This window comes from Scophthalmus maximus, chromosome 5, assembly GCF_022379125.1.
Source record: "Scophthalmus maximus strain ysfricsl-2021 chromosome 5, ASM2237912v1, whole genome shotgun sequence".
NCBI lineage: Eukaryota > Metazoa > Chordata > Actinopteri > Pleuronectiformes > Scophthalmidae > Scophthalmus > Scophthalmus maximus.
This window is the reverse complement of record NC_061519.1, coordinates 3,464,894-3,480,840: the sequence shown is the minus strand read 5'-3', so window position 1 is coordinate 3,480,840 and position 15,947 is coordinate 3,464,894. Positions and strand designations below refer to the sequence as shown.

General features: G+C 40.3%; 1 protein-coding gene across 3 annotated transcripts in view; it reads left to right on the top strand.

Annotated features, from left to right (window-relative positions):
• Positions 1–15,947, top strand: part of ctdp1 (CTD (carboxy-terminal domain, RNA polymerase II, polypeptide A) phosphatase, subunit 1) — a 59,204-nt gene that overhangs the window by 25,171 nt on the left and 18,086 nt on the right. For 2 of the 3 annotated variants that reach the window (XM_047331834.1, XM_035633442.2), the window contains exon 12: positions 6,768–7,027. In XM_047331834.1, the coding sequence (XP_047187790.1) occupies positions 6,768–7,027 (260 nt within the window). Of the gene's footprint in view, positions 1–6,767; positions 7,032–15,947 lie in introns of those variants that run through there. The other variant, XM_047331835.1, reaches the window with a different exon arrangement.

Genomic DNA, 15,947 nt, shown 5'->3' with positions numbered 1-15,947 from the left:
AGTTTTGATTATTTTCTCGATTCATAATTTGATCCAGAAAATATGAGAAAGGAAATACTCAAAAAAATATCATTATACATTTGAGAAGCTGGAAACTGAAGATAAATGACAAACACTCTTCAAACTTTTTAAGCTTATGCTTTGTTAAATATACTGGAATCTTTTAACATTTTGCAGGAGCGTCTTCTCTTCCCAAAATGCAACAAAGCACAAGTGAAGTCCTCAGCTGTGTGTCGCTATCCATGGTCCTGGAAATAGGCAGAAAATTCACACGAGTTCCACAGTGTGCAAATCGGTGGCATACAAGATAGACCAGCGCTACGGGGTCAGGCTCAGTCAACCATTATGCCGACTCGTCCACATTACCACCCCGAGACAAGCCACTCTGTCATCCAAACCAGACTCCGGAGTCTCTCCCTAAACCTGGAGCGCTATGAATATTCCCTCTGCTCCGGTTTCTATTCTCACTCAGTCCCTGGCAGCCTGACAGAACTATCTCAAATCTGGCGAGATGTTCTCTTTTGGTTCCCGCTCAAACAATTAATATTCATTCCACTAAAAGTAATTTCTTTTCCCCCTGAACCAAAGACACTCTTTTGAAACTTTTTTTAAACCTGAATCCTCCAATTTGATACTCTGCGGTGCTCTGTGTTTGAAGCTGTTCTGTTTCAAAGTGATGTTTTTGAGCCCGGCTCTATTTATCCACCCTCGGCTTACCTCAGCCGCATCGTAGCTCGTCTCTCTGAGAGGATGGTGTAAAAAAAGAAAGAAGCCGGTATCTTCCTGATTGCAGGGCCTCTGAAGAATTCTTGTTCTAAAATATTGTTGTATTCTCTGCCTTTGAATGCTTTCAGCCTTCTTTCATGTTGGAGTAGGTAGAAGGGTAGTCAAGATATGAATTCTTGGTTGCGAGTAATTCTGTCAGAATGGGACTTGGCCTTTGGTTCAGTATTTGGATGTCGTTGGGCCTTTGATGTGACCCTGAGCTAATGAACAACTCGGGTGTATGCGGTGGCGAGCAGGGTGGATCTTGAGGTCTTTGTGCTTCTAATTGACCGGTCTCACAAATCCGTACTTCTTACCTAACATATCGTGTGTGCCTTGATTTTAACATTCAGCACCATGCCTCCATTTCTACCTCTCTGATTATACATTTGCATTAATATCCTTTTCTCACCGGGCCTCAGGTGAGTTTTTTTCCCCGCACAAGTTTAAAAACCGCTACCTTCCTCCGTGGCCACTTAGACAACTTGTCCGCAGTCTTTCTCCATGAAGCAATCACCTGTCTGCCCTACAACTCCCACTGACTACCTTTTCGCAGATGGAGTCATTCCTTTTGGTAGGGAATGAAGTTTGTAATCCCCCTTCAGTGGGAATGAACAATGCAAAATTATCCTTCTGCAGTCCTCAGTCTGGTGAACACGCAAGCTCCTTGAGCAATAACCCAGCGCAAACAGATAAAGGCCCGTGACAATGAGCACTGATTGACTGGCTGCGTGGAAATGTGTCAAGCTCTCGCTGTGTTTCGTCCTCACCTATTCTCTGAATTTTTCTTCCAGATAATAAATTAACGTGTCTCAGAAGAGACACAAAAGTATTTTTTCCTCTAAAGCGGGACCTTAAATGAACCTGGGCTCTTCAAAGACTTTATCCTCTGCTTGCCTGAGAAAACGTCTTTGTCGGTTTTCTTCAACCTGTAGAGTGTTGCATATATGCAGTTAATTGTTTTTGTAGCTTGGGGCCAATTAAATATACAGATATATATATACTGTATATATATATTATATTATATGTGTGTGTATATATATCTTTTTTTTACCTGAAGGACTTAAAACGTTTGAAATTTGTATTTCAGCCAAGCGAGAATAATTAAAGACCTGCCTGCAAAGCCTCCATCATTATGCATATTAAAAACTCAGCTACACACAGCTATGGACTGCTCTGAATAAACAAATGGGGTAGAAGCGTCCTCCTGTTTGTGTTTCGTGTTCACACCATCCATTTTCACCAGCTGTCATCTGTACAATTTTTTGACAGAAACTGACCTTGAGCAAGGCCCTTAACCCCAACTGCTCCAGTAGAGATTCTTGGTGAACCACAGGTGGCAACTTCCAAGTTTGAAGGTGTGGAACTGTGTGTGAGAAAAAATAAATGTTAACAATATAAATCCAATATTGTAGCTCCAGTAGGGAATACAAATCTAATTGAGTTGAATGAGATTGTTGGTAGTGGTATACCCGTTACTACAGTTTATCTTGGCTTCACTGCGTCTTTACGTACATGAATTCATCTACGATGTTCAATCTCATCTTCCCTCCAGATTAGACCAACACATGAAGTTACCAAAATACAAGAAGGGGCGTTTTAGTGCAACATGTCAAGTTTGCTCATTCAGGATCAATAGAGGGAATATTTTTGGGATAGCAGATCTGGTATTTTACCAATTTGCTTCATATAATGTGTGATTCTGCAGGTTGTTGAACAAAACTGCAACAGTAATTACTATGTTAATAAGAGTTGAACAGTTAATAGATTAGTTATCGATTACTAAATTAATCTGCAACTATGATAATCGATTAATCGGTTCAAGTAATTTTTATGGGGGGGAAAAGTCAGAATTCTTTGATTTCAGCTTCTTACATCTGAATATTTTCCAGGCCTTTTGCTCCTCTGTGACAATAAACTAAATACCTTTGGTGTGTGGACAAAACAAACATCATCTTGGTGGTTTGGGAAACACGGTGGACAATTTTCACCATTTTATGAAATTTTAGGGACCAAACAACTAATCCATTAATTGAGAAAATAATCATCGGATTAATTGATTATGAAAATAATCGTTAGTTGCAGCGTGATGCAGTTTGATCATATATTTGTTGTAGAGCTAGAGTTTTGTTTCTTGATTCAAATTATGCTTCGAAGAACATAATCAAAATGAATGAGATGGAATAATGTGGCAGAATTTCGCTCTGATCCCTTAAATGTTTCTATAAATGTATGCACGAAGCCCAGTATGATTATTGCGTGGTTTGTATTCTGGTAAGATTTTGAAACATGAAATTTTTTAGGCAATCAATTAGGATGTTCAGTCCTGAATGAGACGTTACGGCAGGAACTGTTCGACCACTCGTTTTCTTTAAGTTGGCCCCACTCGCCCGAAACTCATTTCTCAGGGCAACAGCAGTCCGCTGCTCCCTCAGCAACAGCTACTCCTAATTGCTGCCTTTCATTTAAAATGAATGACCCTCGACGTCTTTTGCTGCACATGTGATTGTGTGAATAACACCTCAGGCTGGATTTGAGACTGAAACTGAAATATCTACGTCCAGGCTAAAGGAGTGAGATCTAAATGGCAAATCGACATCTTTTTTAGAGCACAACATACTTTCTCTGTAGTAATGTTTGCTTGTGTGCCTTTCTTCAGATGGAAAAATCCTCACAAATGTGGACACTTTTAGTGAAAAAGACATTTCTTGCCCCCGGAATCGCTCGTACTAAACTCTACTCGCCACTCGCAGTGTTGACACCAATATCCTGACTGAACTGGCTTTGCCATGGTGCCATGCTGTGCTTTGAGAAGTTTTGTGGTGTGCTCTTTGCTTGGCCCTTGATTGCAGCCAGGAAAAGGAAGCTTTGGAAAGTTTGCCACACTGTCTGTGGGGATTGTTAATCCTTCCTTTTCTGCTCAGCCTGTGAGACCCTTTCTGACATGGTGAACTGTGGGACAGTTTTTAAAGTGCAGTGATGCAGACGTGGCTCCACTGGCCTGGAAGTAGTTTTCTCTTAGAATTATATTTATGTATTTTTGTGCCTAGAAATGAGAGAATGAGAAATGGGCCGAAGCCACTTTCTTGATATTATACGCAGGCCAGTTCTCTCAGAAGTTTGTATTGTTCTTAACTATTTAAACTTTGATTTGTTGAACTGAAGTGTACATTTTTGGGACTTTTTTTTGTGTAAGGAAATATAAACTGTAATGATACCTGAGTTTTCTCTTTTACCGAGGAAGATAAAACTATTTTCTCACTTCTTAGGACAAGTTTGTAAGTGTCAAGCCTTCTTGTGTGTTGTTTCCAAAGGCAGTAGTTGATAGACATCTGAAAACAGGCATTGTGAGAATACGCCCGGCCAGCCTCCATGGCGCACCACTTACTGAAGCATAGCCCTGTTTGAATTCTGTAATTAACACCTATTTATACATTCTGATCACACAGATGTTACACCAATTAAATGACAGATATCCAACAATACCAACATTGTCAGCTGAACACTAATGCTGACCTGGAAGATGAATAAATTAAACTTAATTGAAGCCTAACCGATATGGATTTTTGGGGTCTGATTCCAATATTGATATTAGGGAGTACAAGATTTCCGATACGATACATATACGGCCGTTATATATTTTTTAATCTGTCAATGATTCCTAAGATGTCGTTATCAAACCTTTACGACAAAGAAATGCAATTTAAGGTTTGATATTTTTGTTTAACCATAAACCTTATCAAAAAGAAGCATAAATAAAAAAGAATACACAAATACAACCAAATTTATAGAACTTGAATTAAGAAAATAAGCATCATTTATTTTACGTAAAATGTAAACATAAATGCACATTTCTTTAGGCCGGCCTGTATCTCTCTGCCCTTTGTCTATGTTCGGTTCTCTTTATACCTCCATCATACTGAGATCTTTTTATAATTTGCCACTGGTGGCACTTGCGGGAGATTGTGAGAGGGGAAATACACATTTGTGTCGAGATGAAATGTTAAGTTGCGTGTTGCTAACAGAGAGGGAACAAACAAACCCTGTTTGCTGTCTCATTTGTTTCCAACCCCTATAATTTGTCGGCGCCACGTGGGGTCAGATTTTTTGGGAGAAAATGGAAATTGAGGATGCCCACCAACTTTGACCTAACATGTTCAGACTTTTTCCTGTGGTTGTAGTTTCATTTCAAATTTCAAATTCGCCTCACCTCGGGCACTCCTACCTCCTGCCTTTACCGAGACTCTCTGTGGATGTCCAAATATCAACAAGGCTTTAATGAGCCTGGCTTGATGCCAGTAACGATCCTGCCTCGAGTCCCCAAGAGAATGTCCCCCTGCACTAATCCCAGTTTTCCCCCAGCTACGTGCTGCTAATGAGTCGGTTGACGAAAGGCCAGATATTTGCTCTGGCTTCATTTTCCTCAGATGGTTGTCAATTGACTAACCTGTCCTAAACGGTCAGTAACCTTGGGTCAGTGTAAATGATGAGCTATTGAAGAAATACAAGACTGATGAGCGAATGGAGCTGAAAGCTTTGCTCTTAATCGCTGGTCAGGATATCACACTAAACAGATTAACATTGTTTGCTTTGGGTTGTTTGCTCATAGCAGACATCTAATTTAATGAGTTTATTACCTCAAGTATTATTGCTTCATCTGTTTTGGGTGGACTCAAGTACACCAACCCTAGTTCTTTATCATATTTAAGTAGTGCAGTAGCTTGCAATAAATACAATCTTATGCCTAACAAGAACTTTATTTTTTTAAAGACTTTAGATTGTACTTTGAATCATTGTGTTCATAACCTGGATCGTTGCACGCTTTTAAAAAGTTACCATCAGAGTCTGTCCAAATTGCTGCAGTGGCTGATATTAGCTCTTCAGAGATATAACCGTAACAGCATTTGTATTACAGCTCATACATAAAAATCGAGACATAAAAACTGCAGTACATAATTGCCATGCATATGTTTCAATTTGGTTTAGAAATCTTCTCTAGAGAGCATTGACAGGTTTGTTTGTCAGCCGTAGAACATATCTTGGTCACACTTCTTAAAAACACAAATTTGGGGGATTCACCATAAAAAAAATGGCTTGATAACCCATTCACACTTTTAAAACTTTCAAATATCCATTTCAGTGTCCTCCTCTAAAATCCAGTATCTGCTGCTCGTTGGTGACAAATGTTTAGCAGAAGTTGGGGATTGTGTTAAATAACCGTATTCACCTTTCTTGCCGAGAGTTTGGGGAGCAGATCAACACACTCTTACCTCTCTATGATATGTACATTTATTTGCAGTGGCATCGCTCTTGAACTCAAATAAGCCTATTTACCACAATGTTTGTGAACTCAATTATCAATGCAACATTATCTCCCTCTGCGATCTTGTATCAGTGAGGGTCTTGTTGCCTAAATGACTCGCTAACTGTTGGCCCATGAGTTTAATCACCCTCCAAGTTTACAGTACAGTATGTAACCCATTTATTTATAGAAGCAAAACCACTTCCCTGTTATAATAAGATGCATAATTAAAATCAGCAGCAGTGCATCAATGGAACTAACCAAGTCATGTGTTTCCCTTTGATGAGATTTTCATTTAATAAAATATTCATTATTTCTATTTCATTTATTGAATTTCTCACAAATAAAAGCTATGTCATGAAATATGCACAAAAAAAGTTAACTTTGGTACATTCTGGCTCTGATTTGGTGGACGCCTTGTACAAAACAGCGACATAATCATTGGTTCTCAGTGGAAGCAGAAAGTAATGAACATTGGTTCCTAAGCAAAATGCAAGGATGTTTTTGGCAGTAAAAGCATATTATGCATGTAGGCATGCTGCAAAATTTTACAATGTAAACTGTTAACAAAGCTGAAATTGAGGACTGTTATGAATGAATTTTTTTTTTTATTTATGGAATATGCTCTGTCACATACCTGTGATCTGACCCTGATGAAAAACCAAACCATCGCTCACAAAAGCTCTTTTTCTAAATACAGGTGGACGACATCTTAGACGAGGAGAGCGACAACGAGAGTGAGGGGCGAGGGAAGGAGAAGCCTGGTAATGAGGAGGTGGAGGATGAAGAGGAGCAGCGGAAGCAGCAGAAGCAGGAGCAGCAGCAGCAGCAGCAGCAGCTGCAGCAGCCAGGAGCTGGACAGATGGGAACAGGAGATGGGCCCGGTGCTCAGGCGCAGACCGTGGACGACCGGCTTCAGACGCCGCCCAGGGAGGCCAGTGTGCTGGGTGGTGTACCAAGGTGAGAAACCAAACGTTACGGGACATTCACCATTTTATCTAGTCAAGTCATTCCCTTCTCTTTTTGTGCATTACCCCTTCACTGCCCCTTTTTGCAAGAGGAACTTCACGTCCCTCAGAAGTGCACAAATAATGTACTGAAACGTATTGACATTTTTTTATGGTCGTTTGTTTTTGTCTATATAGCCTATTACAGACAACTTCCCTGATAAGTGAGTTGCAGCATGGTTGAGGCCATGTTCTTTGGCCCACAACCAGCTAAGAGGTCGCAACGTGATTGTTTGTACACTCTTATTTGTCGTTTTTAATGGTGGTTGGCATCCAGTGTAATAGGCGCATTATTGGCATCCTGCAGTTTTCCCTTTCCTCTGACAGTGGCAGTTTTTTTTTTTGTGCATATTTGTTTTTAAAACGTAACAAATTGTTCGTTTTTGCTAGGTTCGAAAAAAGTTGTTTGATGTTAAATTATATACAACGACAAGAAACACTAACCAAAATAAAAGCAGCATATAAATGCATTTAGAAGTGTAAAATCAAAGAAAATATGTGAGATGTTACATCCTTGTAGGAAAATGTGCTCCACGAATGTCATATAACTTACTTATATGATATTCATCAGTGTTGGCACTCTTCCTCTTTCACCGTTGATCCCGTGCTTTCTTGCATAAACACCTTGGGGCGAGAAGGATGCTCGTGTTTAATTGCAGCTGGCATTGGTGGATTTTAAGCCAACAAAGAATCTTTGCAAATCTACTGCATATTTTCAGCTCGTTATTCTCCAGCGTTGTATTATCACAACAGACCGCCTCAACAGCGGGGCTGCGTTGAAGCTATGTGGTTGCCATGGAGGCGGATTCCAAACAGACAGCAGGGAGTTGGAGCACATATGAGAGTCTCTTATTGGTCAAGGACGAGCCTGAGTGGAGTCGAGCTCTTGGATTGCCTGGAATCAATATGACTGGCACACAATTTTGCTATCTCTGGTTTGTTTATAGTTCGGAATGCGTATTGATTCCTTGAAATAAAAGAAATTACCATTAAGACAATTTATTTCTCAATTTATTCAAAAACCTGTCGACATCAGAAAACACTGACATTAACCTCAGGACATCCAAAATCAGATAAAGATAATACAGCTGTCTCCTAGCTACATTTGCATTTTTGTAAATGTCAAATGCAGAGTACAGACATCCTGTTATCATTAGTACCTTTGTCAAGCATCATTTCAAGAGCTGTTCGGCATAATACACTCTGATCTGAAGTATTAAGGGTGTTTGGAAATCCCTTGTCAGTGTTTGGGATGCAGCCATGTTTAAAACTGCACTATTGTTTGCGATAGTTCAGAATCTGCCAAAAAAAAAGGACAAATCTTTTTTGTGTTTTGGACAAGATAATGCAGTAATTTTGCTCCCTGAAGTGAATCACAATAGTTTCAAAAAAACACTTAAAAGTGAATAAGTTTAATGATTATGGCTTCAGCAGAGGCTTTTTCATCAAGCTACCGTCACTTAAAAAAATCTGCCCATTTAATTAATTAAAAAGTAGAATTTTAGAAAGTTCAGCTTGTTCATACTTTCAATTTGATTGACAGGTTTCCTGTTGCGCATCACACTATCATTTCCTGTCTTTTCTTGCCTGTCAAAGATCCGTCCGCCTCTTGCTTGGCATGTCATTTCACTTTCGGGATAAATGTAGTCAACGTGGACATTGGACATCGACAGCACTCTTATTTCTTTATCATTCAAGAACTCCACAGTTTGCTCTTCAGTGAGCAGTAAACTTAACGAAATAACAGTGATTACAACTTTGTACAAATTTGTAGTTATAGCCAAGTTTGACACTTGAAAAATCTGTTGGAAAAGATTAATTTCAACTTTCACAAGTTTCCAAAAAGTTTCTGTCTTGTTCGGCCTCAGTGCTCTGATCGCCAGAGCATTTAAAGAAATGAGATGCCTTGTCTGGAGTGTTTTTCCAAACCTTTCTTTTGGTCGTGGCTCTGTGTTCGCAGCTGCCCTGGCCTCAGCAGGCAGCAGCATGAGTTTTTCCCCCTCCCTTCCCCTCTCCTCTTTCGGACACGTCAGTCCATCCGTCACCTAGTCCGACACGTTTGGTTGCCCGTTAATGAGACAAGCCAGAAATATACAGCGTTTGTTTACTCGCTGTTGAAAACCCGTGGACGTCCGACTCCAGTCAGTGCAGTGCCGCACATGAGCGCCACGTGATTAGGCGGCATGACCCTCAAGTGGAAGAGAGCTAGTTCAATTCTGAAGGCAAAGCGAGGGTGGTCTGTCGTATTGGCAGGTGGGTCTGGGGTCCAGTGACACAGTCTAACAATATCACAGCTTACCTGGTCATGATTTCTTTTTTCTTTCTGCGACCACTGTGCCTGTCACTCTCTCAGGTCTATATTTTTGTCACCGCTGTGGTTCCCTGACAACTCTTTGTGGTTGTAAAGAATGTTCGAGTCACAGGGGATGTGTTGTGTTGTCGCTGGGTGGTTGGAGCAGCAAACTTGAATGCCGGTGAATAGCCAGTGACGTTGTAGTGTATACGTACTGTCGGTCAGTTGATCTTGCTGTGGGAGGCCACGTTCAGTCTGTGCGAGTGCAATCAATGAGTTTTCCCATTCATTTACTCCTTTCGACATTTCATAAAATCCTTATATGAAGAGTTTCAAGCCTGGAACCAAGCCAATAAGCAACGAGATGAATCGTTATCATAAAACGTTTAATTCTTAAAAGGAGAAAAATTGGAAAATGGAAAAAAAGGGCAAAGGTACAAGACTGTGTACATGATTATTTTAAGAGCGAAGGACCTTCTCGTCCCATAAGCTGTTGCAATGCATTGCCCACATTTCTAAGCACATTGCCCTGTATATTGATAGCTGACACATATCTGTAGAGCCCTGTATCGACAAAATAACTTTATTTCTTGCATACTATCACGGCAACCTAAAAATTAAAGATTTCATATCCAACTAATGAGGCCCCCCACCAATATTTGTCCCAGTTTGCCTGATGGTGCTTATGAGAAAATTGTGTAGTGTATTCATTTGTTTTCGCGCCCCTTTAACAACAGCAATTATATTATTTAAAATTTGTAAAATTAAGTCACAGATTCTTCACTTGCATGTTCAGGAGATTTCCAAACACGTAAACATTTATCGTCACTACATCGCAAGTTGACACATTTCTCAGAATGAGAAGTACAAATATACCTTGTCTGTCATACACATTGATGTAATCCTTCTGTCTGAATGAGAAAAATAATTTGTCTGTATGTTGCTCAGTAGTCCATTGGAGATAATTGAGATTTATAGAAGTCCTATAGCTGCCTCCTGATTTAGATGTGACTCTGTGGGCCCCTCAGATTCTGGCTTAATCGTTTCCGTTCTGTCAAACTCCCTCCCCGGCTTTAGCGCTTTCTGATATTTGGCACAAAACAGTCATCCGTCTGTTGCTAAGATACTGTGGTGATGTGAATGTGTGTTTTGCTCTCGCCACCATTCAGTGTCTGCTCTTGCCTTTCTTTCTTGTGTCTGTCTAAAGTAAAAGAAAGGGAGAAAAAAAGAAAAATAATCTGTTCTCTCTCTACCCATTCTGCTGTAATCCATTTAACCTAAAAGACTGCAGCCAGCACTGGAACTGCAACCATAGCCACACTCACATGATCTACTTGTGCTCTTTTATACATTTTGGCATAAATTTTTGGTCACATTCATTTGTTCCCAGCTGCGATCCTTCTGACTAAGCGTGGAAGAATTTACACCCGCAGTGCAGTGCAGGTTAAAGGGAAGCAGCTCTGTGTGAGCTCAGGACCAATCTAGCCACTGTTTGCAAATCAAAACAATTACCTTTAAGAAGATGATTTTTAGTTTCCTTCGCATTGTGAAAAGGATCAGGAATATTCACAGCCAGTTCTGAGCTCTTTCATCTTCATTGCATGATACTGTTAAAGTCCCAGAAAGCTGTATTTTTCACGAAGGACTTGAATGTGAAGCTTTGTAGTACGGCGCCAAGCTCCTCATGAAATAATTATTTTTTTAAAAGTCCACTTTACCACGCAGGATGCATAGCCGCGGCTAATGTGTTTTCAGCATAAGGCCATTTGCTGGTGAATCCTCTGATTAAATACAGAGAGCGTTTTCACTTGAGATCGGCCTTGAACCGGCTTAACCCCAACCATTGTAACACTATTTCTATCTGTGCTTCTTGATATTCAACTGTTTTATTGAAATTTGTCTCTACGTTGTCTGGATATGTCCTAAAGACTTTTTTAATATTTCGGATTACAGGTATGAACAATTATCTCTTAACAGCCCACAGAAACCTTTGAGGCGGTGCAGTGTCAGTTTCCGGTCACCGCTGTAGTGCACTCGTCAGGCTGAAGAGTTTTGTGTCCGGCCAAGTGCGTTAGTTAAAAGTTTTTCACATTACAGCAACTTCAGAACTTAAATGATTTTTTTTACATCCTATGTCTCCTAAAGAATCTAATACATGAGGAATTGGTCAATCGCGAAAGTCTTGGGCCATAAAATTTCCGCCTTCAAACACAGGGCTCCTTAAATTAAATGATTTAGGAATATGAACATAATGAATAACTGTATTCCTCCATGGTCGGAACTGAAACAGTGATACATCTATCAAGAACTGGTTGGACAGAAGTAAAGACTGGATTCCAGTTTCAGTTGTTGATAACAGTTCACTGATCAAGTGTGCTGAGATGACATTATTAACCATTATACCAAAGAAACTGAATTTGCATATTACGTACACTTAGTGCAACCAAAGGCTGTATATAGAAATCTACGTCGACTGTAAAGTGAAGCCAATATGGAAGTGACAGAAACCTGTATTCTTTCAAATGACCAGAAGCTTGTACTATAGAAGTCTAAAGCACCGTATGCACCGGGTTTGGATAAATAGGAACGTCCAAAAGTTGAAAGCCGAAGATGAGACAGAAAGTAACCAACATAAATTGGATGATTACTAGTATCTTCAGCTTTTACTATCACATATACATCACCAGCTGTTTGCATTACTACCACAAGTGGAACAATATAAATCCATATTTGAAGTGACATTTTTAGAATAATAAAAATATAATTTGAAGCATCACAATAATGTAGTTATTTCTTTTCTAAAATTGAGCTCTATATATGTTTTAGTGTGTTGAATGAGACCAGTTATGAGTATACAGATAGATCACAATATTGTTTGTATAAAATAAAGCAGATAATACTGTGTTATGTATCGATTTCACTGGCTTTGGCTCAAGTTGCTCCCATTAGTCTTTGGCTATGAAAGTACATGATGAGTAAGATTGTTCAGCACAATATTTAGGAAGACGTTGGAGCGGCCTGCATACTGCAGACTGATTATGACAAACGGAAGCTTCCAGTGGAGGATTAGCCAGTGGAACTTTTGGTACCGATTGATGCTCAGCTCAGGGATTTGCACTACTTCTACCAAAAGATTATCACGACCGATCGTGTCGGCAGATGCTCACTTGTCTTTTTTTGTCCTCTCATTAATATTTTTTTTTGCTTAAGCTGGGATGTGAGAGACAGACCTTTCGTTAAGGAATTATTGGAAAACAATTAGTCTTTAATTAGTAATTAAGGTAACTGATCAACAAGTCATCCGCAAAGTCCAAGTGACATCCAGTTAGTGTGCCTGCAACGTTCGCCTTTCTTTGGGAGTGGACCGTTCGGAGTCAGTCACAGTCGACATCGGCTTTGTGTTGGCCGTCGGATGCCGAGATACCAAGACGTATCCGGGACGTTTTCGTTGTCTGCAAGTTTTCTAAAGCCTTTATTAATTCCTGTCTTTCCATCGCTCACCATTAACTTTTTTCCAACCAATACATTCCCTTTAGATTCTTAAATGTATTTTTACAGCAATTAGACCCATTCACTCCTGTGCTGTGTTATCAGTTCTCCTCATGTTTAATTTCCTGCCCCTCGAGGTTGATGCACAGTCATTCAGACACTCACTACTTTTTTTCCCTTTCCCCCACGCTGTGTATTGTCAGAGTTTATTTATTTCCGAGTGAAAATGAAAGTGGGGAACTTGTCGGCTTGAGGGAGCATGTTATTATAACGTTGCCAGAACAGAGGTGATGCAGGAGGCGAATGGGGCTATAACGTTTCCCATTCAGGTTGTCAAGATGGCGAAGTGTCAAAGTCATCTTCTCCGACCTGCTTTGCCGGTCGTCTCTCGAAAACCCATGGCGTCGGACTGATTGGATCGTGGCTTTGCAATAACTGTATGTGTATACGTGTCTGTGCGGTGCAGCGAAGCTTCTCAGTGCCATGTTTTACCATCACCGCGCTCTTTGATTGAACACTGAGCCTCGGAAAGAAGATGGGAATATAATGTGCACTGACAATGGAGCTGAAAATGGAATTGGAACTGAAGCATGTTTTAATGTGAACTCCCTCACTGCAGCTTCTATAAATCCTTCTATAAATCATTTACACTCTTTCAGCAGGTGAGATATGTGAATGAAATGGCATTATTTAAAGTGTAGTATTTCCTTTATTTTTGCACTCATTTTCCAGCATCATTTTTTGTTTTTTACATGGAAAGTGAAACATGTACCGAATATGTGGATAGACTTGTCTACCCTGCCCACTCCCGAACAAAACAATAAAAAAAAAGTGGCAGGCCTGATGCATACGTTGAGATCTGAAAAATAAACCCGTATCCAGTACTTAGTGGAGGTCACTGAAACTCATACTCTGGTGGAAAACATTTTAAAGCTGCACACAGGAGAGGACAGCGCTCCTCTACACACAGAAGTCTCTCGGCCCCCTGGTCTTTTTAAAAGTTTCCGGAGGAGAAGCCAGTGATCAAATAGTGCCCTCTCATTAATCAAAGGATTGAAGCACAAAGTCGTGTCTTCGTTTTGACTGCGCCCACTGTGTGATACGTGTCAAAGAGGGGCTACAGCCTTGAGAGCCCGATTAAACACGAACGTAACGCAGAGCAGCTAAACGCCCCGGACCTACCGAGATGCTCAGGCTCATTTTTTTTCCTCTCATCACGGGTTCTTCCCCGCCTTCCTGCCCTCCCACTGTTAGTCGCTCATCGTCAGTTTTTCTTGTCTCAAGCTGGAGACCGGTATAAATCTTTTGAATTGTTTTCTTCGTCGCCAGTGAATAATGAAAGCTAATGATGTTCTACTTGCTGGTGAAGAGTGCCACTTGGGATCCCCTTGTTTTCACCGTCCTCCTCGTCTGAGGCTTGATGTTTCGGGGTGAGGAGGCTCAGAGGGCCAGTCTGACTGTAGTTTCTTCGAGTTAGCCAGGCAGTGGACAGCTAGATGCTGAGAAGGACATATAATGTGTGGCTTATTACATAATTATATGTTATATTATTTTTATCTTCGGGTTTCCGACGAAACAGTAACAGGAGCCGTATGAAGGCCACAGAAAATGAAGCAAGCCAAAATTACACGATGCAATTTGCTGCCCATTGTCCTCGTTCTTTATCATTTAATGCTGTAATGCCCCAGATTCCCCTCTCAGGGATTAATAAAGTTCATTTCACGCAAAATTATTCTCCCAAATGCGTCGGATCGAATAGGCTCGATCGTGAATAAAGTTTTTGTTCGTGCTGAACGCAGAAATCCCTATGTTTGGTCCGGTTTGTAAGATGTGCCTATGTAACGAGCTGGGGGGAATGCAAACATGGATTCTCTCAAGCTCTTCTGCTGCTTTTCACCACGGATGCCCTATTTTCCTTTAAGTGTCAGATGGAGGATCAACCTGCATTTCTTTTTCCTTACTTAATATGGTAATTGCAGTGTATTTAACTGAAGGCCTGTTTTTGTCTACTGAAAATTTAAAATGTTAAGCTTATTCCAAACATACTTGCAAATCAGGTTGGTCTCTGCATGAAAAAAAATCCATTTAAATGATGAAATTGCTTGTCACTTCCTGTTAAGGCCTCGCAAATCAGATTTTAGACATGAAAATTGACCTCCCATTTATTTAAATGTTACATCAATGGTATAATTGATTCAACATTTAAAACAAAAAAACAGTCATGACATTCAAAGGTTGATAATAGCTACACGAACAGTAATAATGGAAAGAACCGCCTGAAAGTGAAATCGCACAGTGTTTTGTTCTTTGAAAACTGCTCAACACTGTGGCTGTTTTAGCTTCACAGAGCTTTTCAACTCTGGCCACAGGTCAAAATTTAGACATTTTATGCTATTAACAAAGTTTAACTTTGAAATTACCAAAAATATCCAATGTCCACCATGTTCTGCCTATTTACGCGAGACTCACACTCTGTTGATTATTCGAGCAGTGGAAATCTCTGGCGGGGTGAAAATATTGCAAACACAACTACGCAGGGAGAGTTTTTATTTTGACGTCAGCGACTCACATCCAATCCCTTAAAGCTTGTAACACATTAGAATTTATAATGATGTTCATTTGAATCGCAAAATGAAAGTGGCACATTCAAATGCACAATCACTGCTAACTGAGTCGGAGTGAAGAATCGAAACAATAACTTGACACAGAGGACCACAGCACTGCCTGCTTGTTACGCACCTTCCATCTGTCTCTCCTTGATGGGCTGTAATCATTGTGTGACACTCATCGGTGTTACCACTTGATTCTCACCAAGTTGCTTCAGAGTGAGGTCTCAGCTTCATAAAATACAAAAAAAATCTAGGGAAATTCAAGAGTTTCTGCAGAGACGGCAGTTCTGAGGGACCATTTCGCTCTGTACCAGCCTCTCTTGTGAATGACTTGAGTGGTGCTACATCAGCTCGTTCCACTTTAAGTAGTCCCGGGGGCTGTTTCTTAAGTAATATATTGTTTCCAAATAAAACGCGCCATGGGAGGTTTTGCACGTAATGGTGCATGTTCCCTTTTTTTTGGTCCAACAGCAATAAACCTG